Source organism: Aotus nancymaae, unplaced genomic scaffold (assembly GCF_030222135.1).
Source record: "Aotus nancymaae isolate 86718 unplaced genomic scaffold, 86718_ANA_hifiasm-v0.15.2.pri h1tg000004l, whole genome shotgun sequence".
NCBI classification, from domain to species: Eukaryota; Metazoa; Chordata; class Mammalia; order Primates; family Aotidae; genus Aotus; species Aotus nancymaae.
The window spans coordinates 19,412,467-19,437,671 of record NW_026988415.1 but is presented as its reverse complement, the minus strand read 5'-3'; the positions used below and the strand labels follow the sequence as shown (position 1 = coordinate 19,437,671).

At 51.3% G+C, this 25,205-nt stretch overlaps 1 protein-coding gene across 1 annotated transcript; it reads left to right on the top strand.

Moving 5' to 3' along the window:
* The first annotated feature begins 5,971 nt into the window (after positions 1–5,971).
* Positions 5,972–21,201, top strand: SASH3 (SAM and SH3 domain containing 3). The gene is made up of 8 exons (XM_012458728.2): positions 5,972–6,225; positions 13,786–13,881; positions 14,242–14,388; positions 16,946–17,087; positions 18,325–18,473; positions 18,623–18,832; positions 18,985–19,135; positions 19,639–21,201. The coding sequence occupies exons 1-8, from the start codon at positions 6,169–6,171 to the stop codon at positions 19,827–19,829; spliced, it is 1,143 nt and encodes a 380-aa protein (XP_012314151.2). The 5' UTR covers positions 5,972–6,168; the 3' UTR covers positions 19,830–21,201.
* Positions 21,202–25,205: the final 4,004 nt, after the last annotated feature.

Genomic DNA, 25,205 nt, shown 5'->3' with positions numbered 1-25,205 from the left:
AGATAGTGTCTCTCTATGGTGCCTAAGCTGGTCTCAAATTCCTGGTCTCAAGTGATCCTCCCACCTTGGACTCCCAAAGTGCTGGGATTACAGTGTAAGACACTTAATAGTTCATTTTCTAAATGATAACTAAGTCAGCCTTTGCTCGTTTGCCAGACAGCTGGTTCCAGCTGTGTGTGAGTTGGAACCTCAGAAGGGGCTGGGCTGGCTACTTTTCAGCCAGCAAAGCCACGTCAGCAGTGAATTTTACCAACTCACTGAGTGCTTCCTGAAATCAGTGGTTGGGCACTCTTGGTACCAAAAAAAAAAAAATAGAAATATGAAAGATTCAGTAGCAACTGTTTCCTCCCTGTCGGTCACAGCCAGGAGCCGGAGGTGCTCCCCAAACCCCCACCCAGCTAGCCTTTGCCCAGAGGCCAGCCCATCTCTTCACTTCCTTGTTTCTTCGTGAAACAGGAACTGAGCAAGCAGCTTAAGTCGGGTAGGATGGGTGGTTGAGAAAGCCCCAGTGGTCCGTGGCAAGGCCATGAAGCTGAAAAATTGGTTTCTCTCACAGTGACTCCCAGGCAGCTTCAGGCCCTCTTGCTTGTCACACCTCCTGTGTTCTAGAACAACTTGGGCTGAGGGATGTGCCCTTGACAAGGTTGAGACACATAGGATATGGGCCACAGGGTCATGTAGCAGAGATTCGGATGGGGACCATGAGAGACATAGAAGCAGGTGCCGGGGCGGGCACATTGGCTCATGCCTGTAATCTCAGCACCTTAGGAGGCCAAGGTGGGTGGATCACCTGAGGTCAGGGGTTCGAGACCAGCCTGAGCAACATGGTGAAACGCTGTATCTACTAAAAATACAAAAATTAGTCAGGTGTGGTAGCAGGCGCCTGTAATCCCAGCTACTTGGGAAGCTGAGACAGGAGAATTGCTTGAACCCAGGAGGCAGAGGTTGCAGTGAGCCGAGATCATGCCACTGCACTCCAGAATAGGCGACAGAACAAGACTCTGTCTCAAAAAAAAAAAGAAGAAGAAAAAGCAGATGCCAAGGGAACACCAAAGGGAAAGACAGCAGCTCCAAATGGTCACCAAGGTCTTCATGGATTTGGAGAGGGAAGAAACTCCAGGTGGAGCCTGAAGTGAACTGATGTGGAATCACTCACCAAGTACCCAGCACTTTCCACTGGGCTGAGAGCACTCACTGTATGCATGTCACCTGAGTAGTAACCCTAGTCACACACACCCACAAGAAAGGCCCACATTATCACTGTAACTGTCTTCACTAAGGCTCATTGCAGGTGACATCACTTGCCCAAGGTTATGCAGCCAGTAGGTGACCATACAACAGTCTGAATCCAGTTAGGACAACCTGACTCCATTTCTGAGAGGTATTCTGCTCCTCCTCTTCTCTGGAGCCCTGGACAATTGTCCCCATGGGGCAGGGGCCCACTGATCAGAGATGTTTGTCCTTGTAACCTTGGGGCAGAGATTTATGCAGAGTAGCCCAGTCCCTACTTGTCCCCCATAGAAAGCACCACCCTACCCACCAGTGAGTCATGAGTGTGTTTTAATCTGAGCACCAAAGTCCAGCCTCCTCTTCTGATGGAAATTGACAGAGGTGCCAGCAGGTGTTTTGTTTTGTCTTGTTTTTAAACCAAGATCTTATCACAAGTGCAGAGTTCCAAAGATCACTGTCTTTCCCTCCCCTCCCATCAGCCCCTGCCACCAGCTGCCCACTCTGTGTGTGCTGTATGTGGACATGAGGAATGGGTGCAAGTCTCCTGTCCTTGTCTCCTTGCTTTCCTCTGCCCGTCTTCTCCCTCCTGCAATTTTGCTCTTTCTGCCCTCCCTGCCTAAAATGACCACCGTGAAATTTGCTAATGGGCTGGGCTACTAAAGTGGGCTTCACCTTAGAAATGTGCAGGTATTTTCAAGGAATTATGTGGTCTCTGCTTGGATATTTCTTTTCTTTTCTTTCTTTCTTTCTTTCTTTTTTTTTGAGACAGAGTTTCACTCTTGTCCAGGCTGGAGTGCAGTGGTGTGATCTCGGCTCACTGCAATCTCCACCTCCCAGGTTCAAGTGATTCTCCTGCTTCAGCCTCCCAAGTAGCTGGGATTACAGGCATGCACCACCATGCTGGCTAATTTTTGTATTTTTAGTAGAGACAGGGTTTCACCATGTTGACCAGGATGGTCTCGAACTCCTGATCTCAGGTGATTCACTCACCTGGGCTTCCCAAAGTGCTGAGATTACAGGTGTGAGCCACCGTGCCCAGCCTGCTTGGATATGTCAAGAGATGGGGAGATCACTACTTACCAGAGCTGAACTCTGTACCATCTGAACTAGTACCATCTAGTACATGAACTAGTACCATCTGAACAGCCAAAATTTCTTCCTTGGAATGAACCAAAACCTTCCATGTATCTGTTCCCCATCATTCATAGCCACTTGCTTCTCCACCTCAATCATCTAGGCTAAATGTGACAGGAGTTTAGTACTTCACATTTTGACACGGACTTCCCCATACTTCACCCCCACTTAATCGGACCTAGCTATTGCAGCTTTGCACATGTGATGCGACTTCCAGATGCCCTCCCCTTCTCGTTCACTCTCCTCTGGGCCTGCTTCAAGGTGGCTCTGTGGCACCTAGCGTGGCACCCGAACCAGCGTCAGATGCCAAGAGAAGGCTGCAAGCCGAGGGCTCCATAATTCTGTCACCTCCCCTTTCAGGAACTCCAGGTCAGAGGCACTTTAGCAGAGTGGTTAATAGTGTGGGCCCCAGCCAAGACCAGAACTGCGTTTAAGGCTTGGCTCCACTGCTTACCAGCTGTGTGGGCAATTCATTTCACTCCTCTGGGCTTCAGCTTCCTCCCTGGAAAATGGGGGTAACAACAGTGCCTGACTTGTCATGTTGTTGTAGAGCCAACTGCCTGCCATGAAGTATAATAATTTTCAGCTAGATGCGAGGGTCGGAGGGGAGTGGAAAGAAGAAGCTTTGGGGCCGGGTGCAGTGACTCACACCTGTAATTGCAGCACTTTGAAAGGTAGAGGCAGGAGGATCACTTGAGGCCAGGAGTTCGAGATCAGCCTGGGAGGCTGAGGTGGGAAGATCCTGAGCCCCAGGAGTTCGAGGCTGCACCAAGCTGTGACAACACCACTCCGCTCCAGCCTGGGCAACAGAGGGAGACGCTGTCTTGAATTAATTGATTAATTAAACTTTGGGGAGGTTTTCCCAGATATATAGGTATCTCTCACTATCCAAACTCTTACTATCTCAAATCAGAAATACATCCATTCAGAGAGTGAGAGATGCTTTTGTACATGGTCTGGATCCCACCTGTCCTAAATATCGCACTCATGATCATCTACTAAATAAGAATGTCTTGGGGCATGCTGGTGTGGGAGCTGCTTTATCTGAATGTGGCCCACGATGACCTTTGTGTCTTTGGTAGTCCTCCATCCACCCTCTGAGGGTTCAGATTGATTTCATCAGTGGAACCCCAAAGCACGCGCGCACACACACACACACACACACACACCCTGCAATCCTGCAGTGTTGGTGCTAAATCAAGGTTCTTCTGCCCCAAATCTATACTTCTGGGTACATCTTTAAATTAAACTACTTGCCTTCGGGGTTTGTGGTGGGATTAAACATCCATCAAGTGCTTGGCAAAAACAAGTGCTGGGCAGATGTAAGCTTGCCACCCCACCTAGGATGTCAGCTCCCAGGCACAAGGGACCCTGATGGCTATTTATTTTGTACCTCCTCATGGGGCTCAGCAGAAGGCCGTGCCCACAGCAAATTCCTAGGTCCTGCCTGTTGGCCCATTATCAAATGTAAGATGACCTTGTTCACTGAACTACTGACTCGTATCACTTCCTTAGCTGAGGGCTCTGTGTACCTGGAACAACATAATCTGTAAAATGCAAGTATGTTACCCAGAAGGTAACATCTATTAAACACATGTTTAAGAGCCGTTAGCCAGCAAGGACCTGGCCTGTTGGGATTGAGCCAGGGGAATCTGTTAGAAGAGGAAAACGAGGGGAAGGCAAGTCCCGATGGGGGTCCTGGACACCCCGCCTCCACTGGCTCCGCCCCAGTTGGCGGGAAGGAGGTGTTGCTGATCAGAGGAGACAGATCTGAAAAGGAGAAAGAAGAAAGCCATTGAAAACACTTGCTCCCTTCTGTTCTGGGAGCTGGTCACCTCTTTATATTTCTCACCGAGGTACCCTCACCTCCCCCTCGCTACCTTTTCCCAAGCCTTGCCAGCCCTGCGCCCTGGTTTGCTGGTGGCCTTTGAAGGTTCTGTGGTTAGTGTGTGATCTTCAGTCGCTGCCTGGGCTGAGCAAACAGGAAGCGGGCACATCCTGCCAGGCGGCCAGGGACGCAGCCGCTGCGCAGACCCGGAAGATTCTGTGAGCTGCTTCCTCCCTCACAGCTCTGGCTCCAGGTGCCACTACAGCAGCATCCGCAGTCCCAGAACACTCTGGGGCTGCCCTCCTGCCCTTGGTCACGTAGAGTCCCAAAGGCCTGATGGATCCCCTACCTGGCTGCCAGGCTACTGCACATGCCGAAAAGCCTTAACCAGTTATCACGCTCGCTCGTGCCCCTGGGCGGCCTGGGAGGGACTTTCAGGGTGGAAAACACAGGCTAGTGGGGAGATCTGGGGTGTGGAATCTCTTCATGAGTCGGCCTGGCAGGGTGAGTAGGCCAAAGAATGTATGGTTTCAGCTTAGGGAAGAAACAGCTTGTCTTCCCTGAGCTCACCCTGAAGGTTGGATGGTCAGAGGGCATAAAGCAGAATCAGGGAGGAAGTCACGAGAACATCTTGGGAACAGGGGTGGACCAGTTAAGGATTTCACAAGTACCACAGAATTGAAAGCCTTAAAAAGGTGCATACCTTTGACCCCAGCAATTCCTCTTCTGGATATTTCTCCTAAAGAAAAAAACTATGGATGTGGGCTGGGCGTGGTGACTCTTGCCTGTAATCCCAGCACTTTGGGAGGCCGTGGTGGGTAGATCACGAGGTCAAGAGATCGAGACCATCCTGGTCAACATGGTGAAACCCCATCTCTACTAAAAAAAAATAATAATAAAATACAAAAATCAGCTGGGCGTGGTGGCGCATGCCTGTAGTCCTAGCTACTTGGGAGGTTGAGGCAGGAGAATCACTTGAACTGGGGAGGCAAAGGTTGCTATGAGCCAAGATCACGCCACTGCACTCCAGCTCGAGACTCTGTCTAAAAAAAAAAACAAAAAAAAAAAAAGAAAAGAGAAAAAAAGAAAAGAAAAAACTACAGATGTGAATATTTACCATAAGTATGTTCAACGAATAATTTAAGCCAACCCAAGTTCATCAGCAGGGGCTTGGTGAAATAAGCATGGCACATCCACACAATGAGACGTTCAGCAGCCATTATAAATCATGTCATTGAAGAATATTTCACAGCATGAGAAAATCTTAAAGATACTGTATTCAGCCAGCTGAATACGTGGCTGAGGGATGTCAACTGTACAGGTGAGGACAATGACTGCAAGTGTGCTGATGGCAGCTGGGGTGGCTGCAGGCCTGATGGCTGTACGGTGATGGCTATTGAGAGGAGTAATGGTAACAGTGGTGATGGTCACAGGGGTGATTGATGGTAATGGTAGTGATGGCAATGATGACCTTGATGATGCAAGCTGACCAGGAGCATTGATCCAACAGGCAGACAGATGGTCCAATTTCTGGTTTCTGGATTCTGGTCAGTGAGATAAAGGGCTTGAGTAGGCCATATAATGTTGAGTTTAATTGTCCATCTCTGGGAAGATGGAGCAGAAGGACTGATGATGATTGGCATGAGACAACAAAGTAGGGACTTTCTCTGACTCTTCAACCCAAGAGCCGTCTGCATTAGAATCTCTGGAGACTGAAGCTTGGACTTCCTTCCTCCCTAGGGGCCGGCAGGGGCTGCGATTGCTGTAAGAGCAGGTCACGTGGCAGGGCTTCCTGTATGCTGCTCCCGCCGGGTGTCCATGGCCCGCACCCCCAAGCTGCCACTGCAGCAGTCAGAGTGGCAGCTGAAGGCTCGGTTCATGCCGTGCCCCCGGGCAGTACTGGCAAGGCTGAGCAAGAGTCCTCTGCATCTTGACACCTAGGAGAGCAGAGACGGAGTCTCCCAGGGTGGAGGATCATGCTGCGCCGCAAGCCCTCCAATGCCAGCGAGAAGGAGCCCACTCAGAAGAAAAAGGTGAGGAGCATCTTTGGGAACTCACATCTTCCTTTCCTCCTCTGCTCTCTTGACCCATCCCCCGCAAGACTCTTGGAAGTGGGAAGAGCCAAAGGCCATATTTGAGTCTGTAGGTGAGAGCCACTCACCTAGAGGGCAACGGGACAGGGACCCAAAGGTTATAAGAGTAACAGAAGTACAGAAGAGACATTTAAAATTCTGGAGCAACCGAGTTACAGAATAAATCATTACAAGTCTAGAGTCATGCAATTCAACCCTACAAGGATGGGAAAAAAGATCTAAAATTAGGGACCAGAATCTTAGACTAGAATTTGAGAATAACAAAATACAATGCTCAAGCTGAACCCTAAGCCTGTACTTAATTCTCTCTTCTCTACGCTGGTCCTGCCACCACTTCTGCCCCAGCCATGGCCTCTCAGGAGCCATCTCACTCAAAGGGCCCCGCTGGGCTGCCCAGCTTGGAGCCATGATGCTCACAGGACCACCCCCCCACTCCCGTCTCCACTTTGGCCACGGCTCAGATCCTGCCCACTTGGCTCAGTTCTGTGGTAGCTCCCCAGCCCCACCCGAGATGGAGCCAACCTGGAGATGGGGCCTGAGGCCATTCCAGGCTTGGGGAAAAAGGAGTCCGGAAGTACAGTGGGATGCAGAGGGCATGCAGATTCTTCCTGGGTAGGGAATGAGAAACGAAGCTGAGGCAGTGAGTAGGAGCGAAGGCTGAGGAGCGGGGATTTTAAAGGCTGGGAGGAAAAGCAGCTACCATAGATGTCTGAGGTGTTCATCCTCCTGGGGCAGAGGCTGGATTGGAAGATTCCCTGAAGCTCTGCCAGATTTAGGATTTTGTGGTTGGATTTGAGGATTTCCAGATTTCTTTGGTTGGGTTTGAGGATTTCTAGACTTAATTCTTTAATTCGACTGAAGGATTCTCCCAGGCAATCAGCAAGCATATCCTGCACATCCAGTGGGATGCTAGGACGGTCCCAAAGCAGGCTCGAGCTAGGTCCAAGAGGCCCAGGCTATCCCCCCCAGCTTTCCCTGGAGCTCAGCCCAGGTGACTTATGGCGAAGTGCCTTGTCAGGGGAGCAGTTCAGAGATGGAGGCCAAGGCAGCTGAAAGATTGAGACTCGGGGCACTGGGGTGTGCATCCTGCCCCAGCTCTCGGGTCCTGGGGTGGCTGCCACTTCCGGCTGTATTCTCCCCACCCCAGCTGCTTCTCTAAGGTTGCAGTGGTGGTGGGCGGGGGAGGGGGGAGGTTCATGAATCTTCATACAGACTATGTCATCCTCATCCAAACTCTGCATGGCTCTGGGCCCAGCAGGCCTGCCATTGGCTGCCACTTTTAAGCAAGCAGGGCCACTTCCCCTTGCTTTCTGGCTGGTGGGGGTGAGAAACAGAGACTGCTCTAGAGACACCGCTAGGCCCCAAACCACAGGGGCGCTGAGCTGGAGGATAATGTGAAAAAGAGCTGACACTTTGACACTGGGACCCTGTGCCACATCAGCAGGATGTGCCCAGGGGCACACAGAAGCCAGAAGTCCCCTTTTTCTTTCCCAGCTTCAATTACCCAAATTCTGTGTTCAGCAGGCAGGTGAGCCTCTGGCATTTCCCCAGGCCTCTCCCAGGAGAAGCAAGATAAGTGGCTCTCTGAGGCCCATGTCCTTTAGGGGGTCATTTAGGGGAGGGTAGTCTGGGCAAACCCCACCCCAACCCCTGCCAAAGCTGATGCCAGCCTCCAGAGCTGGGATGAGCTTGCCTCCACACATTCTGCTAGTCTCAGACTGTGGAAATGCCATCTGAAAAGCCAAGCTTCCAGAAGGCGCAGAGAATCTTCCCCAGGCCCGGAGGCAGCAGGCTGGCTCCATCACTGCTAGTCCCTTCCTCTCGAAGACTGAGATAACGTGGTGGAGAGGAAGGCACAAAGGCAAGAGAGGCCTCTCTCTCCTGCCCTTTCTTCTCCTGGGCCTGCCAATGGAGAATGTGCCAGGCAGGGGGCAAGAAAGCTGAGCTGGAATCCTACCATGTTCTAGCTGTAGGACCTTGGACAGCTCATTGACTTCGTTTGGGCCTCAGTTTCCTTGCCTCTGAAAAGGAGGATAACTCCTCATCTGTCCCCTCAAGAGGTTGTAGAGCTCACACAAAATAGATGTGAGTACCCTGTTGCATGTATGCATGTGCACACGAGGGGGTGCCTCCTGTAGGCATGGGTGGGGATAGAGAGATACTTCGAAGAAGAACAAGCCATAGCCCCATTGCTGGCCTGGAAAACACAAGACTTAATAGCACTAAGAGCCACCACTGAGTGAGGGCTCATGGGATGCCAGGCACAGTGCTGTGCATCTCTTAGCTTGTTCACTCCCCATGACAACCTGGTGAGGTAGGGGCGGATATTGTCATTATCCCTATTTGACACCTGAGGCTCACAGAGGTGAAGCAACTTGCTGAAGGTCACACAGCTAGGAAGCTGCCGAGCAGGGATCCAAGCCAAGATTTGTCTGACTCCAGAGTCTTGATCCCTTCTGTCTCTCCACTCTCTTGACCCCCTGTTGATCTCAAAGGCGCTAGAAGAGTCTGATGAGCATAAAAGACTCAACCCATCAGCGGGAGAACTCCATTGGGCAGACCCAGATAGCTGTGGAATGAGTGACCTTCCAGCCACCGGAGCTGAGGAGGGGGAGGGCCCTCTAGAACGGTGGGGCCAGGACGTGGCATCTCCCATGGATCATGAAGGACTGGAGAGGCCCCAGGGTTGGAAGACAGACCCCTTAGCTGCACTTTGGAGACTTTCACTTACTTCAAGTTCTTGCTCTGCATGCCCTTTGATCTAATTTCATCCAAAGGCCAGTGTTGAGGTGTAGGAAGTGGAGAGGGGATTTTCCTGGACTTGCTTCCCCTAAGGATGCTCCTACTCCACCACATTCCCTCTTTCTCCATCGCTCCTTTCCTACGGCACACCTCTAGCATGACCCCCACACCCCACCAGCATGCACTTCGTATTTTCAGTGACTCCTCACTGCCCACAGGATACATGTCCTTGGCCTGGCTGGCAAGAGCCTTCCATAGCCTTTTCTACTCCACCACCCACCATCCCATCACCCCATCTCAATGTCTCTAACTTTCATTCCTGTTCAAACCCTTCAGAGCTCTGCCTGGAGAAATCCTGCCTCCCCCTGCATGGCCCAGCTCAAATGCACCTCCTCCACAAAGTCCCGCCTGAGCCCTTCCCCCTCCGCACTCCCACCTGTTTTCCTGGGAGCTCTGTTCAAAAACCACCTGCATGCAGTCAGCGCTGCAGTCAGTCCACTGCTAACTTCTACACTGGTGAGGCGGAGCAACAGCATGAGCTCAGGGTTTGGATACTTGCTCTTCCCCAGACCAGCTGCGTCACCCTGCCTAGGGCACTTCATACTGCATCTTGGTGTCCGCGTCGAAGTGTGAATATGATGCGAGGTTGCGATAAAGCTGGAGTGAGCTGGCACACATGAAGCACTTGGCAGGGTGTCGGGCATGCCAGAGGTGTTTAGCCCCTCATTGCTGGAATCACACACACACAGAGGCAGGGCCTAGAGCTCAGTATATGCCTGGTACCCTGAAGGAGCAGAGGGGGTGGCTCAGGAGACCCCTGGGGAAAAAGCCAAGTTTGCTCAGGAAGCAAGAGAAAAGAACGCCAGCTGGGGCGGTGTGTACCTCTGAGGGGTTGATCAGGGCATGGTTTCTGTATGGATGCTGCCTTTTAAACTGGAATTGGAAAATCTTTCTATAGACGTATAGTATCCATACAGAGAAGTGGATAAATCATAATTGCGCCACCCAATGAGTTTCAATAATGTGAACACCCCATGTAGACAGCACCTAGATCAAGAAACAGAACATTCTCAGAAGTCTAGAAGCTTCCCTCATGTCCCTTCCAGTTACTACATGCCCCCTTTCCCCCAGGGCAATCACTATCGTGAGTGCCAACAGCATAGGTGAGCTCTGCCGGGCTTTGAACTTACAGGGGGAACCATATCGTGTATATATACTCTTTGGTGGCCAGCCCCTTTACTCAACCATATATTTGTGACACTCATTCATATTGTTGGGAACAGTTGTACTTTCTCATTCCTGGGTACTACTCTTTTGTGTGACTCTGCCACAATTAATTTACCCATTATACAGATGATGGGCATTTGCGATTTTTCCACTTAAATTGGAAGGGGGAGAAGCTACAGCCAACAGAGAGAAGGGCAGAGTATTCCAGTGGGGAAATTCCAAGGTAAGAGGCTGGAGGTGGGTCGTAGGAAAGAGTAAACATAAACCAACATTCCGCAAGGGACTGCTGTGTCAGACAATGTTCCAAGTACTTATATGCGTACTAGCTCATTTCATCCTCACAACAGCCAGATGAGGTCGGTACTTTTGTCTTTAACTAAAGAGGAAACAGAAACCTAGAGAAGTTAAGAAACATACCCAGCTTTACGCAGTCGGTTGGTGGCAGAACCAAGATGGGAACCCTTGCCGTGATGTGAAGTGAGCTTCAGAGAGGTTCGATAACTTGCTGGAGGTCACACATCCCAGAGTTGAATTCAGCATTGTGAGAGTGCTGAGGAAGCTTGCCTCATGCCTCTGCCAGTCACTACACGCCCCCTTTCTCCCACGGTGACCACCGTCCTGACTGCCAACAGCATAGGTGAGCTCTGCCAGGCTTTGAACTATAATTATATAGGGGGAACCATATGGTGTATATATACTCTTTGGTGGCCTTACATTTCAAATGTATTGTATATTACATTTGAAATACATATTGAAATATACTCAACAATATATTTTCAATATATATTTCAAATGTAACATACAATATTGGAATATTGAGATATACGCAACAATATATTTCAATATAAATTTCAAATGTAATATACATTTGAAATGTAGCACTTTCCAAGAGGCGCACACATTCCCCTGAGCCATGAAGTGAAAAGGGGGCCACCAGTGTATGGTACCACCTCCTCCCCCGTCAGGCGTGACTCCCAGGAAGTCCTCGCTCCAAAGGGAAGCCAGCAGAAAACCCAGATGGGCTCAAGGATTTCAACTCAACCCTGAGTGGGGTCATCTGTCCCTGAAAGGCAATCAAGATATTTGGGGCTGTCCCTGAGGTTAGAGGTACGCTTGGCAAAACACCACCCTAGAGGGTCCTGAAACTCGATCACCCAAAGAACACTGTGTTTGTCCTTTCCATCTCCCTGGACTGAGAGCGGCCAACTGGACAGCACCATCTCTGTAGTCCTTTGTGATTATCTCCTCCTGCTTTGGACTAAAACTGGGACAGAGGGACCCTCGCACAAGGCCTGGGAGCCAAAGGCCTCTCCTCCCAGCCCCCAGACTGCAGATTAATGACAGGAAAAGGCCTTGGGAAAGAGCTGCAATTAGAGGGCAGGCAGGCAGTGAGTTTACTCTTCCCCAACAAAGCCGACTTCCGGCCCCACGTCTGCTCTCCTGCTTGCTTTCCAGCCTCACCAGTCCCTAGGGTTTCAGGGGCGACTCTTAGCCTCCTGGTCTGCAGATCGGGCTGAGGGTTGGTGGAGAGAAGGCCACAATAGGCCCTATCGGCCTATAAATAGCAGCCCAGCCTGCCTTCCTTCGGACCAGGCCAGCCCGATGCTCACCCTCTCTCTGTTCCCTCTTTTCCATGCAGTAAGAGGAGGAAGTTACCCAGGCAGCTGCATCCTAGCCATATAAGAGGAGAAAATAAATGGAAGGTAGAGAGAAAAGGAAAGAAAGGGAGAAAAAGAAAAAAGAATAGTGGGAGGAGACAACCAAGAAAAGAAAATGGAGAAGATGCAGAGGAACCAGAGTGGTCACCCCATGGTCATGCTTGCTCCCCACACCCACTTATAGCGCCCTTTTCAGCTCGCCAGGGCAATACAGAGGAGGCTTTCTGACTGAGGTTGCAGGCACCCCACCCATGAGGGCCTGATCGTGCTAGCGTCTGCTTGGCCTGACCAGTGACCTAGTTTCTCATCAACTATCTCGCTGTGACTTTTAGGAATGTGTGACCCCTGACCCCCGATTGCTGACTTGGCTTTGGTCAAGACCCACCAAGAGTGCTAAACTGCTACACTGCAGTCCCCAGGAATTTGGCCCAATTATATGTGTGTTAGTCGGGGGCAGGTGATATTGCCCTTGCCCTGGGAGTTTGTCACTGGACACACAACCCCTTTATTAGGAAAGAGGATGTGAAACCTTCAGTGTTGTGTGGGTTTGGGGCTTCAGTTCCTCAAGCCCTTATCTCGGGTGTCTGCAGTCTATCCTATTTTATCTGTCTGGCCATCTGTGAACCCTGGTTCCTGTGTGTATCTTCTGGTCTCGACTGTTTATCTTGATACAGGCTCAGCCTCAACCTCTTCTGTCGAGGGCCCACCCCCGTTACCTGCCTTGCCCTGGTTTCTGGCTGCTATCTTGCTATGTCCGTGCATATACATTTAAGAAAGCTCGGCCAAGCATGGTGGCTCACGCCTGTAATCCCAGCACTTCGGGAGGCCAAGGCAGGTGGATCCTCTGAGGTCACAAGTTGGAGGCCAGCCTGGGCAACATGGTGAAACCCTGTCTCTACTGAAAAAAAAAATTAGCCAGGTGTCGTGGCTCATGCCTGTAATCCCAGCTACTCAGGAGGCTGAGGCAAGAGAATCCCTAGAACCTGGGAGGCAGAGGTTGCAGTGAGCCGAGATTGCGCCATTTCACTCCAGCCCTAGTGACAGTGTGAGACTCCGTCTCAAAACAAAAAAAGCTCATATCCTAAAAACCGCCTCATCAACACAAACCGCAAACAATAGGTCATGCCTAAAAGTCCAAACACCGGCAAACGTCATGGTTGCCAGCTCACCACATCAGTGGCTAAGATTAAAAGCTGGGAAGAAAGAGAAAATGGTGTCTTTCTTCCACCAAATTAGCCCCAGTCACGTGTGTCCTAAATCTGTGGGCCTCTTCTGTGAGCAAGCCTCCACTGTGGTTTTCAAGAAAGTGTCATGCCAGGTCTCGCTGGCTTCTAGTCGGATTGTCTTGCTCTTCTTGGGACACAAACTCATCAGGCTGGAGACCCCAGCGTGTTTGTTCCTATAACTGTGACTGGGGGCCTGGCTCTAAGCACACCCAGGACGTGGAGGCCAGAGCCACGGGTTTTGGGAGAGATTTGCTCAGTTACACACCCGGCGATGCGCTCGTGCATACTGAGGTGTCTCTAGTGGTAGATACACGTTTACTCTGACTTTTGTAGTCTTTTGCTTCAGGATTCTGGAGACCAAACTTGAGGAACTGGTGGAATTTCAGGCTAAGTCTGAGGCCCGATTGAGCTGTGAAGCTCTTGAGGTCAGGAGCTTGGTCTGTGGCCAGGGCTGGGGTGAAGAATGGGATGAAGCCAGGTAGCTCCAAGAATATCGAGGACCATTACCCTGGGCTCTCAGGGTAATGTGGCTCTGCCAGCCTTGGGCTGTGGCTGTTGCATGGCGGGGTGGCGGGGGCTGCGAATATGTATGTAGGCCCTTGGACAGCCATTTAGCTCACTGATTGCAACACCCATGCTTTTTCCAGCTCTCCCTTCAGCGCTCCAGCAGCTTCAAGGATTTTGCCAAATCCAAACCCAGCTCCCCCGTGGTGAGCGAGAAGGAGTTTAATCTGGACGATAACGTGAGTTTCAGGGTGTTCTTGGGGGATCCGGCTGCAGGCCCTGGGCAGGGGAGTGGGAGTGGGAGGGAGGATGGTGAAGAGGAGATAGAATTGTTGGGGCAAAGCCCCCTTTAACACAGAGGGCCCATGTCTCCCCACACTAAGAACTCCCCTGCATTCCTTTCAATTACAAATTAAACAGCAAACTATTTATAAATTTATAGGGCTAAGGACATGGCTGGAGCTAAGAGGGGAAGGGATGGGGGCCTCTCAACTCCACCCTCTCCAGCTTCTGCTGTGACCAAAAGTCCTCTTGTGCCTCAAGTCCCAGACCCAGGCAGGACCACTAGGGTCCCTGGATCACCTCTTTTATTGTCACAGATTCCAGAAGATGACTCAGGTGTCCCCACCCCAGAGGATGCTGGGAAGAGTGGCAAAAAGCTGGGGAAGAAGTGGAGGGCAGTGATTTCCCGAACCATGAACAGGAAGACGGGCAAGATGATGGTGAAGGCCCTGTCAGAAGAGATGGTGAGGCCTGGGGATGCAGGGTAGGGGGTGTCTGAGGGCTGGGGACAGCTCTGGCAGAATGTGAGCATAACTACCTCAATAGCCACTACTCAGACCCGAAGGTCTTATTCGATGCAAGAAGGAAGGTCACATGGGAAGGAAAACTCACTCGCAGCCTCGGACAGGCAGCCAGGAACAGTCTTGAGGTGGGAGGAGGTTGGCTGGGGAAGGGGTGGAGTTTCAGAAGGGATTCAAGTCTAGGCAACAGGACTGGGCATGGTGGCTCATGCCTGTAAACCCAGCACTTTGGGAGGCTGGGGCCGATCATTTGAGGTCAGGAGTTTGAGACAAGCCTGGCCAACATGGCGAAACCCCATCTCTAGTAAAATTACAAAGATTAGCCAGGTGTGGTGGCACATGCCTGTAATTCCAGCTACTCGGGAGACTGAGGCAGGAGAATCTGGGAGGCAGAGGTTGCAGTGAGCTGAGATCGCACCACTGCATTCCAGCCTGGGCAACAGAGCAAAACTGTCTCAAAAAAAAAAAAAAAAAAAAAGAGGAAGAAAGAAAGTCTGGGCAACAGATGCTTCTTGGAGAGATGGGCCTGGGACAGGGGCAGCTGGAAGAATGATGAGATGGCCTGAGGCAATCCATCCCTCAAAGCTTTGCTTTGGAACTAGCCCCTGGGATTGGGGAGGCCTATTTTCTCTCATAGGATCCCTATAAGAGAAAACAGGTTGGGCGTGGTGGCTCACACCTGTAATCCCAGCACTTTGGGAGGCCAAGGCAGGTGGATCACCTGAGGCCAGGAGTTCAAGACCAGACTGGCCAACATGGCGAAACCCTGTCTCTACTAAAAATACAAAAAAATTAGCCAGGCATGGTGGCTGGTGCCTGTAATCCCAGCTACGCGGGAGGCTGATGCAGGAGAATCACTTGAACCTGGGAGGCGGATATTGCAGTGAGCCAAGATCGTGCCATTGCACTGCAGCCTGGGTGACAAGAGCAAAACTCCATCTCAAAAAAAGAGAGAGAGAAAAAAAAAAACAGAGAAGACTGTCTTCAGCCCAGGGAGGAAAGGTGGCACAGACAGCTGTGAGGCAGGCATGGCCCAAGTAGCTTAAATCACACAGTGAGTCTGGGGTGTCACGGCTCTAAAAGGCAGTGGTATGCTGGAGTTGGCGTGTACTGACTTATACCAGCTCACGAGAGCAATTGGTCAAACTGTCAGGAATTTTGCAAGCCAGTTGTTAAACACAACCATTATTAAAAATCAAACTGTAGCACTTACAATTTGGTAAATAATATTCAAAAAAAAAAGGTACACTGGGTGTGGTGATATACACCTATAATCCCAGCTACTTAGGAGGACGAGGCAAGATGATTGCTTGAGCCCAGTAAGAGTGCAGCCTGGGCAACATAGTGAGACCCTGTCTCTAAATAAGTAAATAAATAAATAAAAATAAAATTTTGTAAAAAAGAACAAAAATAACAGTAAATCTTCAAAACTCATCACTTCCTAATTCTTGCACTACCTTTTACTCTTATCAGTGTTGTTGAGGTTACTTGCATCCATAGCATCTTCATGGTGGAAATAGCCTCACCCTCATTTCGGACAACACATCCAGTGACATCAAAATGGTAGCTTAACATTGGCCGTGGTGGGGAGTATTTACAACACAGGAATTGGCAACTCATCGGGGGGCCAGCTGTTAAACAGTTATCAACTCGCCAGGCACAGTGGCTCATGCCTATAATCCCAGCACTTTGCAAGGCCGAGGCAGGCAGATCACCTGAGATCAGGAGTTCGAGACTAGCTTGGCTAGCATGGTGAAACCCTGTCTCTACTAAAAATACAAAAATTAGCCGGGCATGGTGGCGTGCACCTGTAATCCCAGCTACCTGGGAGCCTGAGGCAGGAGAATCACTGGAACCCTAAAGGCAGAGGCTGCAGTGAGCTGAGATTACGCCACTGCACTCCAGCCTGGGCGACAGAACAAGACCCCATCTCAAAAACATACAAACAAAAACAGTTATCACCTCACTGAGGTGTGGTGAGGTGGGGGTAGCTCTGGAGTCTGGCAGTTTTAGTTATGAGTTCCCTTGGGCCTCGAACCCGAGTTCCTTTGGCCTGAGTTTATGAATGAGGACTAAGTAACCCTTGGGCCTTACTTCTCATTTGTAAACTCAGGCCAACAATACCACTTACCCTCAGGTGTCACTGTGAGGACTCAGTGAAATGGCAGGCAGGCCTGGCACACAGAAGCACAGGCAAAAGTAGTTTCTACCCAATTGTGTGGTAGCAATGGCTAGTCCAGGTTGTGCCACCGTGGTCTTTTCTGTATGTACATCGGCACTTGAGGCTGACAAAAGCACATCTACACGACACCCTGGTTGAACTGTCACTCTCATTTTTACAAAAGGCGAAACTAGGGCTCAGAGAGTGTCATTTAGCCTGTAAGTGGCAGAGCTGGGGTTTGAGGCAGCCCCCAGGTCTTCACCAAGCCCAGACCCATTTCCTTGGCTTCATGCACACCCCAGCGAGGCTCTTAGGGCTTCCCGCCTTCCCTCCCTGCAGGGAGACACTCCGGAGGAGGGCTCTGCCTCCCCAACATCTCCAGACTGCAGCCTGGACAGCCCCGGCCCTGAGAAGATGGCGCTGGCCTTTTCTGAGGAAGAGGAGCGTGAACTTCCAGCGCTCAGCCGCCAGGCGTCAACAAGTGAGTAAGGGATGCGGGGGACACCTGCTGAATCGAGAGGAAAGGACTGGGTTACAGCCGTGCTGGTGGCGGGCTATCTGGGAGTGGGGTAAGATAAATGAATGCTTACTGTTTGCCTGCTGGGAACATTCCCAGCCCTCTTCACATTAAATCTTCTCAACAACCTCATGGGGCCAGTACTATTATCCCTGCTTTACTGATGTGGAAAGAGTCTTAGGGAGGTTAGGTGACTTGCCCAAGGTGACCCAGTCTTGAACTCAGATGTACCATAGAGGAACTTCCACTTGCTGTCCCCAGGCCCTGGAGAGGCCCACAGGCAGAGGAAGTCTCAGTCACCCTCTTGGACCAGCCTGTCCCCACCCTTCCAAAGGGAGCTAGAGGTTGCAGCTCCCTGGGCCTCTGATGCCCCAAGCTGGGGTGGAGTATGAGGTCTCCAGCTGTGAAGAGTCAGCCTCTTGACCCTAAACCATGGTTGCTGGGCTCAGGGCATCACTTGGCATCTTCTAGAAGTCCATGGGGCAGGACAAGAGGTACCAGCAGGGAACTCCTCCAGGAAGGGGCTTTGGGTCCCATAGCCCCACTCAGCACTGCCTTTCTCGCCCCTCAGGCCCATTCCAAGTTTCCTGCTCTTTCTCTGGCTCCACAGACACTTCCCTGCCCCCCACTGAAAATCATTCACAATGCCCACTACTCTGCTCTTCCCAAGGAGAAGGAGCCCAGCTGAGTTTGTATGTGGCGTTGTAACTAAACATTGAGTTATTAAGCAGGAAAAGTCAAATATTAATGCAGCAGGTAGCTTCCTGGGCGGAGGGAGCGTTGGAGTGGGAGTCAGGGAACATGGAGTCTAATGGACTGAGTCAGTGCTGCCAATTATAAAATGAGAGGCCTTGAGCAGTTCACTTGGTCTGTGTGACCTCAGATTTTGTTCATTGGGGTGTTGGCCCAGTTGGTCTCTGGAGGCCCTCCTAATTTGCCCATTCTTTGGTCATGAGCCGTTTCTCCTCCCGTTGTCAACTCTTTTCATGACCGAGGCCCCAGAGGTGAAGCTGTGCTCCTGCAGGGTAGCCAAGGGGCGGCTCAGAATCCCTTCTGCCATGTGAGGCTTGCCAGAGCCCAGCCGCCTTCCCAGTGTATGCCCTGGGAATTTCTAGGCAGACCCCCTGGAAGGCACCTGCTAGGCACTGTCTCAGCTGTCCTGGGACAAATGTGAGCCTCTTCCCTGCCCCATTTCCTGCAGGCAGTGAGCTCTGCAGCCCCAGCCCAGGCTCCGGCAGCTTCGGGGAGGAACCATCTGCCCCCCGGTACACAGGGCCCTTCTGTGGCCGGGCACGAGTCCACACCGACTTCACTCCCAGCCCCTATGACCACGACTCGCTGAAACTGCAGGTAAGGTCAGCATTTGGGCTTCTCTGGAGCCTGGCACGCTGCACCCAAAAAGGAAGCTGGACTGAACCAGGTTATGACAGTGTCAGTGGAGGCCAAGACCCCCACCTCCTCTGTCCCCTGCTCCCTTCTCCTCTCCTCTCCCCCCACAGAAAGGAGATGTGATCCAGATCATTGAAAAGCCACCTGTGGGCACATGGCAGGGCCTACTCAACGGCAAGCTGGGCTCTTTCAAATTCATCTATGTGGATGTGCTGCCCGAGGAAGCCGTAGAGCCTGCCCGCCCCAGCCGCCGACAGAGCAAGGGCAAGAGACCCAAGCCTAAGACCCTGCATGAGCTGCTGGAGCGCATCGGCCTGGAGGTTTGAGCTTGGACCTCACTAGTACCTAGTATCAGGGAGGCACAATTGCCCCAGGGATGGGGACGAGGAAATGACAACTATGCGTAGTTGGGGAGGGCCTTGGCAAGGGTGGCTGGTAAGCAGCTGTGCCGGTGGCCTGCCTCTGCCCACAGGAGCACACGTCCACCCTCTTGCTCAATGGCTACCAGACACTGGAGGACTTCAAAGAGCTGCGAGAAACACATCTCAATGAGCTCAACATCATGGACCCGCAGCACCGGGCCAAGCTGCTCACGGCCGCTGAGCTGCTGCTGGACTATGACAGTGAGTGGCTTTAGGAACAGCCTGGCAAGGGTGTGTGCCCGCCAGCATTCCAGGGAGGGGAGGCTTGCCCTGGCCCTGCCCCCGGTCCACACTCTGCCCTAGGACCGCTCTGCAGTGAGAAGGACTTTCCACTTGAATTAGAATTTCAGGGAAGGTGTGTGGGAGAAAGGAGTTGTAGGGATGATTGGGCCCAACCCCTTTTGGGTCAAAGGGGACCCTAAGGCCAAAGAAGGCAAAGCCTTATTTGAGGCCTCAAAGCAGATAAATTACAGAGCCAGGATTCAGGCCCACTGCCTGGCTCCAGCTTAGTAGTGCTAAAGAAGTGTGAGCTCCTGGGCTGCAGAGCTGGCCTGGAAACAGCTCCCACTCACTTCTAAGCTGGAAGTGGTGAGGAGAGAGGCAGCTTGGTGGCAGGTGCCCACAGGGAGAGACTGCCTATGATGCAGTTCCCAAGGTCCTTACCCACACCCCCTTATTCTGTCTTCCTCTCTCGTTCCTGGCAGCCGGCAGCGAGGAGGCAGAAGAGGGCGCCGAGAGCAGCCAGGAGCCAGTGGCACACACAGTGTCCGACCCCAAGGTGGACATCCCTCGCGACTCCGGCTGCTATGAGGGCTCAGAGAGCGGGCGTGATGAGGCGGAGCTGGCGGGCACTGAGGAGCAGCTGCAGGGCCTCTCCCTGGCCGGGGCACCTTGAGGTGGTGTTAGCAATAGGCCAAGGCTGGGCTCTAGCTGCAAAGTCTGCAGGAGTGGGCCCAGCTGCCCGCGGTGGCCCAGGCCCAGAGGACTGGCACTGAGCCTGGCCCTGCTTCCCCAGGGACACTTAGGGCCGCAGAGGCCAGGCCAGGGCCCTACAGGTTCTAGGCTCAGCTAGAGTGGCTGGGGAGTCACCTAAGGGCACATCCCACCTGCCTGAGCCCCACTCTCCACCAGCGACTGACAGCGCAGCCCCTCCTGGCACCAACTGCTCCCCTGCCATGGCCACGGCCACAGCAAGCAGGGCACTGGGAGACCCTGCCCATGTCCCTCACCACCAAGGCCCCCAAATCCTCCTCGCCCCCAAACCACCTACCCCTGTTGCACTGCTTCTGAAAAGGGGGCCAAGTCAATGTTTCAGGCCAGTCTCGAAACCCTAGGGAAGGTGGCCATTTAAAAGAACCCGAACTGACCATGGGTAAATCCAGTTTCCCTAAGTAAGGGCTGAAGAAATCCACTGGCACCATACCCACTTTCCTTCTCCTTGGCTTTCTTAGAGGTTTGACCACCAAATCCTATGAGACTTGAACCAAGTGGCTTCCTCTTTCTAGGCTTAGGACTGGTTGGGGTTAAAATGGGTTATCACTGAAGGCCTTGCCGGCTCTGACATTCTGTGACATTAAACGTCTATTCTCCTGTCACCTGTGGCCCGGGACACCAGTGGGGCTTATCAAGGGGACCAGAGGGGCCTCGATCTTTCAAGTGAAATGGCTCCTTGTGCTCACCCACTTTATCCCTCCCCGTGTAACTCAGGACAGCTGCAACTTCCCCCAGCTTAAAACAATGCCCAAACCTCCTACGATATGCACCCTCCCCTTCCATCCCTGGCCCCTTCAAATGAGGCTTCTTACAAGGCTAATTGCAGATGGTCAGGCCTGGCTTCCAAGGACAGAATTGCCTCTCAGAAGCCAGCTGAGGATCTGGGTCCAGAGTTGGCCACTTGTGTGGGTCCTCACGAGCAAAGAGAGCACTAAACTTAACATTGGGGGTCCACCACTCCAACTTCGCTTTCTGAAGGTTTTGGTGTACACTGAGCCCCAGAAGGAAAGGAGAGTATCTGTGAGTGGGGGCCTCCCTTGACCCCGGTACCAAGTCTGTGCCCCGAATCCCCAGAGTAGCCCTTCCCTGGTGCCCAACCAGCCTGGGGACAGTGTCCACTACATCTAGAACTTCTAGAACTGCTGGCTAAGTGGACACACTTCTTGACCTCCTACCAGGAACTTCGGTAAAAGCTAGCTTTGGGAAAGGGGTTGGGTGTAAATATAAGGGTGGAGGGAGACCAGTTGGTAGAAATAAACATGGGTAGAACTAAACTACTGTCTCCAGTTATCTTTTCTGTGGGGAGGGGCAGACCAGTCTCCTTCAAAGCTGGTCTCAGCAAATCGTCCGTCATTGTCCTTTCAGGGCCATCTTTCCTTTACCTTAAATGTTCACTGTCATTGACTTTGCTCACCTAAAGCGCCAGTCTGAAGCCCTAGCTGGCTCTGTCCTTCCCTCCAACTAGCCCTCCTCAGAACAAGTCTCAGGCTTCCATGGCACAGGCTTTGCTGGGGTCCAAGAGGCATAGGGAGGAATGGCTACTTTCCTTATTCAATAACTGTTCATTTTAACAGGACCCTTGAAAACCCTCACCCCTGTGAAGAAGGGCCTGCACTGGGGAGCTGTCCAGGGTCTAAGGGGGAGATTTGGGGTCAGCATGGCCTTTTCTCTGAGAGTACCTCTTCCTGGCCCCCACCCTGTGCCCACTAAAGCAGTACCATCTCTTGGGAGGTGAGATGGAGACAAAGACCCCCAGCTTCCTTTGTTTCTGCCAGAATTAACTGCATTGGGCATTGGGGAAGGGTGTTACTGGAGGGAGAGCTGCTGCCAGAGTAAGAACAAGGCCACTCGATTTCCAGGGCTTGTTCTCAGCTGCGTTCATCCCACCGCCCTTAGTGACTGGGGATGCCAGGAAACTGCAAGCATGATCCTCACCAAAGATACAAGAGCCCTAACAGCCTCAAAGCCCGAATGGGTGCTGAATAATTGCAGTCATTTAGGGAGCACATCCACTGGTGCCAGGCACTGGGCACTTTACATATAGCATCTCATGTCATCTTCACAGTGTCCCCCTGAGGCGGGTGCCCTCACCATCCCAGTTTACCACGGAGGAGACTGAGGGTTGGGGAGGTTGAAGAAGTTGACTACACTGCTTCTCCAAAGGCCTTGTCCAACAAGCATTCAAAGGTCCTGGGCACCTTGGAGGGCAAGCTGACCCTCTGACCCAACCATTTTCCTTCTAGAATTTAATCAGCCACATAAGTGCAGAAACAGCCACGTAAGTGCACAAAGACTTATGGACAAAGATATTCACAACAGCTCTGTCTGTAGTAGTAAAAAATTGAAAGCAATGCAAATGGGGAATTAAATGCTTTATGGTTTGTTCATACACCATGCAGCCATGACACATGATGCTGTAGAAAAAATATTTAATGACTTGAGGAAAAGCTTTGTGTTTTTTTACTCTTTGATTTTATTTATTTATCTTTCTAGAGACAGGGTCTTGCTCTGTTGCCCAGGCTGGAGTACAGTGGCATGATCATGGCTCACTGCAGCCTCGAACTCCTGGGTTCAAGCGATTCTCCCACCTCAGCTCCCTGAGTTATCTGGGACTACAGGCATGTGCCACCACATCCAGCTAATTTTTGTTTAGTTTTTGTAGACACGGGGTGTCATTATGTTGCCCAGTTGCCCAGGCTAGTCTCAAACTCCTGGGCTCAAGCAATCCTGCTACCTCAGCCTCCCAAAGTGGTGAGATTACAGGTTTGAGCCACTGCACCCAGCCTTCCTTAATTTTAAATTTGAAAATTACACAAACAGTGTATAAACATTTTAGTTGTAAAACAAATTTGCATTATAGCAAGGGGAAAAGCAAATCCTAAAACATTATTAATAGGATGATTCCATTTTTATGTTAGAAGAGGAGAACACATACACAGAATAAAGACTATGAAGATCCGCACCAAATCACTACTACTGGTGATCTTGTGAGGGCCGTGGGATGGGACTAGGGAAGTGAAGGAAAAAAATGCTTACTTTCTACACTCTTATTTTATTTGCATTTCAAAAGTATTATTTCTATTTTTATGTCTACAAAAAAGGGAAACTGCATTTCAATTTTTTAAAAATAAAACTAAATTAACAAATAAATAGGGACCATGCCTCTGGCCTCCAATATGGGACAGCAGCAGCAAAATCATTATCCTGCGGCCTTTTGACACCAGTTCTGGAAAGATGAGAGGTGAATAATGCCCAAAATGGTCAAAATCCATACATACCAGGGTGTGCCTATCAGAGGAGATTCCTAAACCTTTTAAAACCCCTATGTAATCGCTATTGCTCTAAGCTGGGGAAAGGAAAATATCAGAAAGAGAGGAATGCCTGGGAACATGATGTTTGGAAATCCTCCCCTTCCCTGGGCAGAGGCAGCTCGGGGGTGGGAGTGTGTCTCGGATATCAGGCGCAGTTTGGCGTATAGGATGATTTCAGGCTTGAAGTAGGTAGCTGTGCAAGGACCCCAAGGATCACAGGAGTTTGGGAGGGGCAGGTGAGGCGGGGCATCAAGGGCATGTAGAACAGGCCAGGGCCCAAGGGGCAAGAAAGGCAGTGCTGAGCAGGGCCACAGGGCCCAAAGCTCCTCCTCCAGGCAGGGCTGCTAGTACCTCTTTTCCTGCCCCATGCACTTCTAGAAGATGCCAAGTGGTGCCCTGAACCCAGCAACCAAGGTCTAGGGTACAAGAGGCTAACTCTACACAGCTGGAGACCATATACACCCACCCCAGCCTAGGAGGTCAGCAGCCCAGGGAGCTGTGGCCTCTAGTTCACTCCCCTTGGAAGGTGGGGGACAGGCTGGTCTAAGAGGTTGATGAGGCAGGTTCTTCCTCTGCCCATGGGCCTCTCCAGGGCCTGGGGAGAGCAAACAGCAGCTTCTCTTGGGTAGGTAAGGCCTAGCACTTAGGAGCTTCAGGACTACCTGAGTTCAAGTCTTGGCTGTGTCACTTCCTAGCTGGGTCACCTTAGACAAGCCACTTAACCTCCTTGAGTCTCCATTCCCACAACAATAACGTAGGAATACTAGCATTAGCCCCATGGGGCTGTTATGAAGTTTTAATGTACTAGCGTAAAGTACTTCGCACAGTGTCCAGCACAAAATACATGCTCAAGGAGTGATAGTGTGTCTGGCTGCCTTGATTTGCTCCATCCTGCTACCTCCATTTCACTCCTTTCAAGGCCCATCTGACCTTTGACCCCCAGTGAGTACAATGGAGTGACCAAGAGCAAAAGACCTTGGAGTTCAACTAAAGTGTTTTCAAACTCTTGCTATACCACTTACTAGTTATATGACGTTAGGTAAATTACATACATATACATTTCTTTTCTGTGGAACAGGAATAATGATCTAATAATACCTACCTCTTGGGGGTCATGAGAGAAATCAATCAGATAACTCATACAAAGTTCCTAGCACATAGTGACGTTAAATGGCAGCTACTTGACTTTTTCGTAACTTTCAGGGTACTGAGCTCAATACCGGGCACAAAGGCCGTGTCGTTGTCTGAGGACTGACTGATGTTCGGACCTGTCATATCCCAGAGACCACTGATGTCCAGGCCCCCAGGAGGTGTTGGGATTCAGGGATAGAGTGTGCCAGCTCTGGTGCCCAGAGAGGCTGGTGATGAAAAAAGCCCACCTGAGGAGCCTGGGGCAGCCCTGGCTCTGCCCAATCCACAGCAAGATAATCAGCCCCAGGCACTAGACTTCCTTTAGGGAACTCACTTGGACATCTAGGAGCTGGGAGAAAGAAGAGAATAAAGACCAGATTTCAGAAGGAAGAGTTGAACCTAGCCAGCTCCTCACCAGTTCAGAGTTAGAGCCACCTTCTGCCTCTCTTTCCTGTCAGGAGAAGCAGCTGGAGGCACTGGTACAGTCCGGCTGAACCATGTCCTCTCTCACCTGCTGCCTTAGTATCTCAGAGCCTCACCTTAGACCACCCAAGCAGGTTTTGATCAGCCCCTCAAAGGCCTCCACAAATTCCCTCTCCTAAACTCCAAACCCTATGGCACTGTGATCTGACACATGGCACTGAGGCCCCAGTCCCTATGAGTCAGCTTCTAATTTCTTACTCACAGAGCTCCCCACCCATGGTTGGGCCATGAGAGACCAAGGACATTAAAACAAAGGCTAAACAAGGTTTCTTACGGGAAAAACAGGCACTGATCACCATCGTCTCAACAAGGCCCAACACCTTCCCCCCTCCCAAGTCAGGAAATTCAGGAAG

Bases quoted from the DNA above. Each gene is read 5' to 3' on its own strand.
- SASH3 (XM_012458728.2), top strand. From the start codon at position 6,169: ATGCTGCGCCGCAAGCCCTCCAATGCCAGCGAGAAGGAGCCCACTCAG. The intron at 13,882-14,241 runs GTGAGTTTCAGG...TTATTGTCACAG, and splicing joins AGTTTAATCTGGACGATAAC to ATTCCAGAAGATGACTCAGG. The intron at 17,088-18,324 runs GTGAGTAAGGGA...CATTTCCTGCAG, and splicing joins CAGCCGCCAGGCGTCAACAA to GCAGTGAGCTCTGCAGCCCC.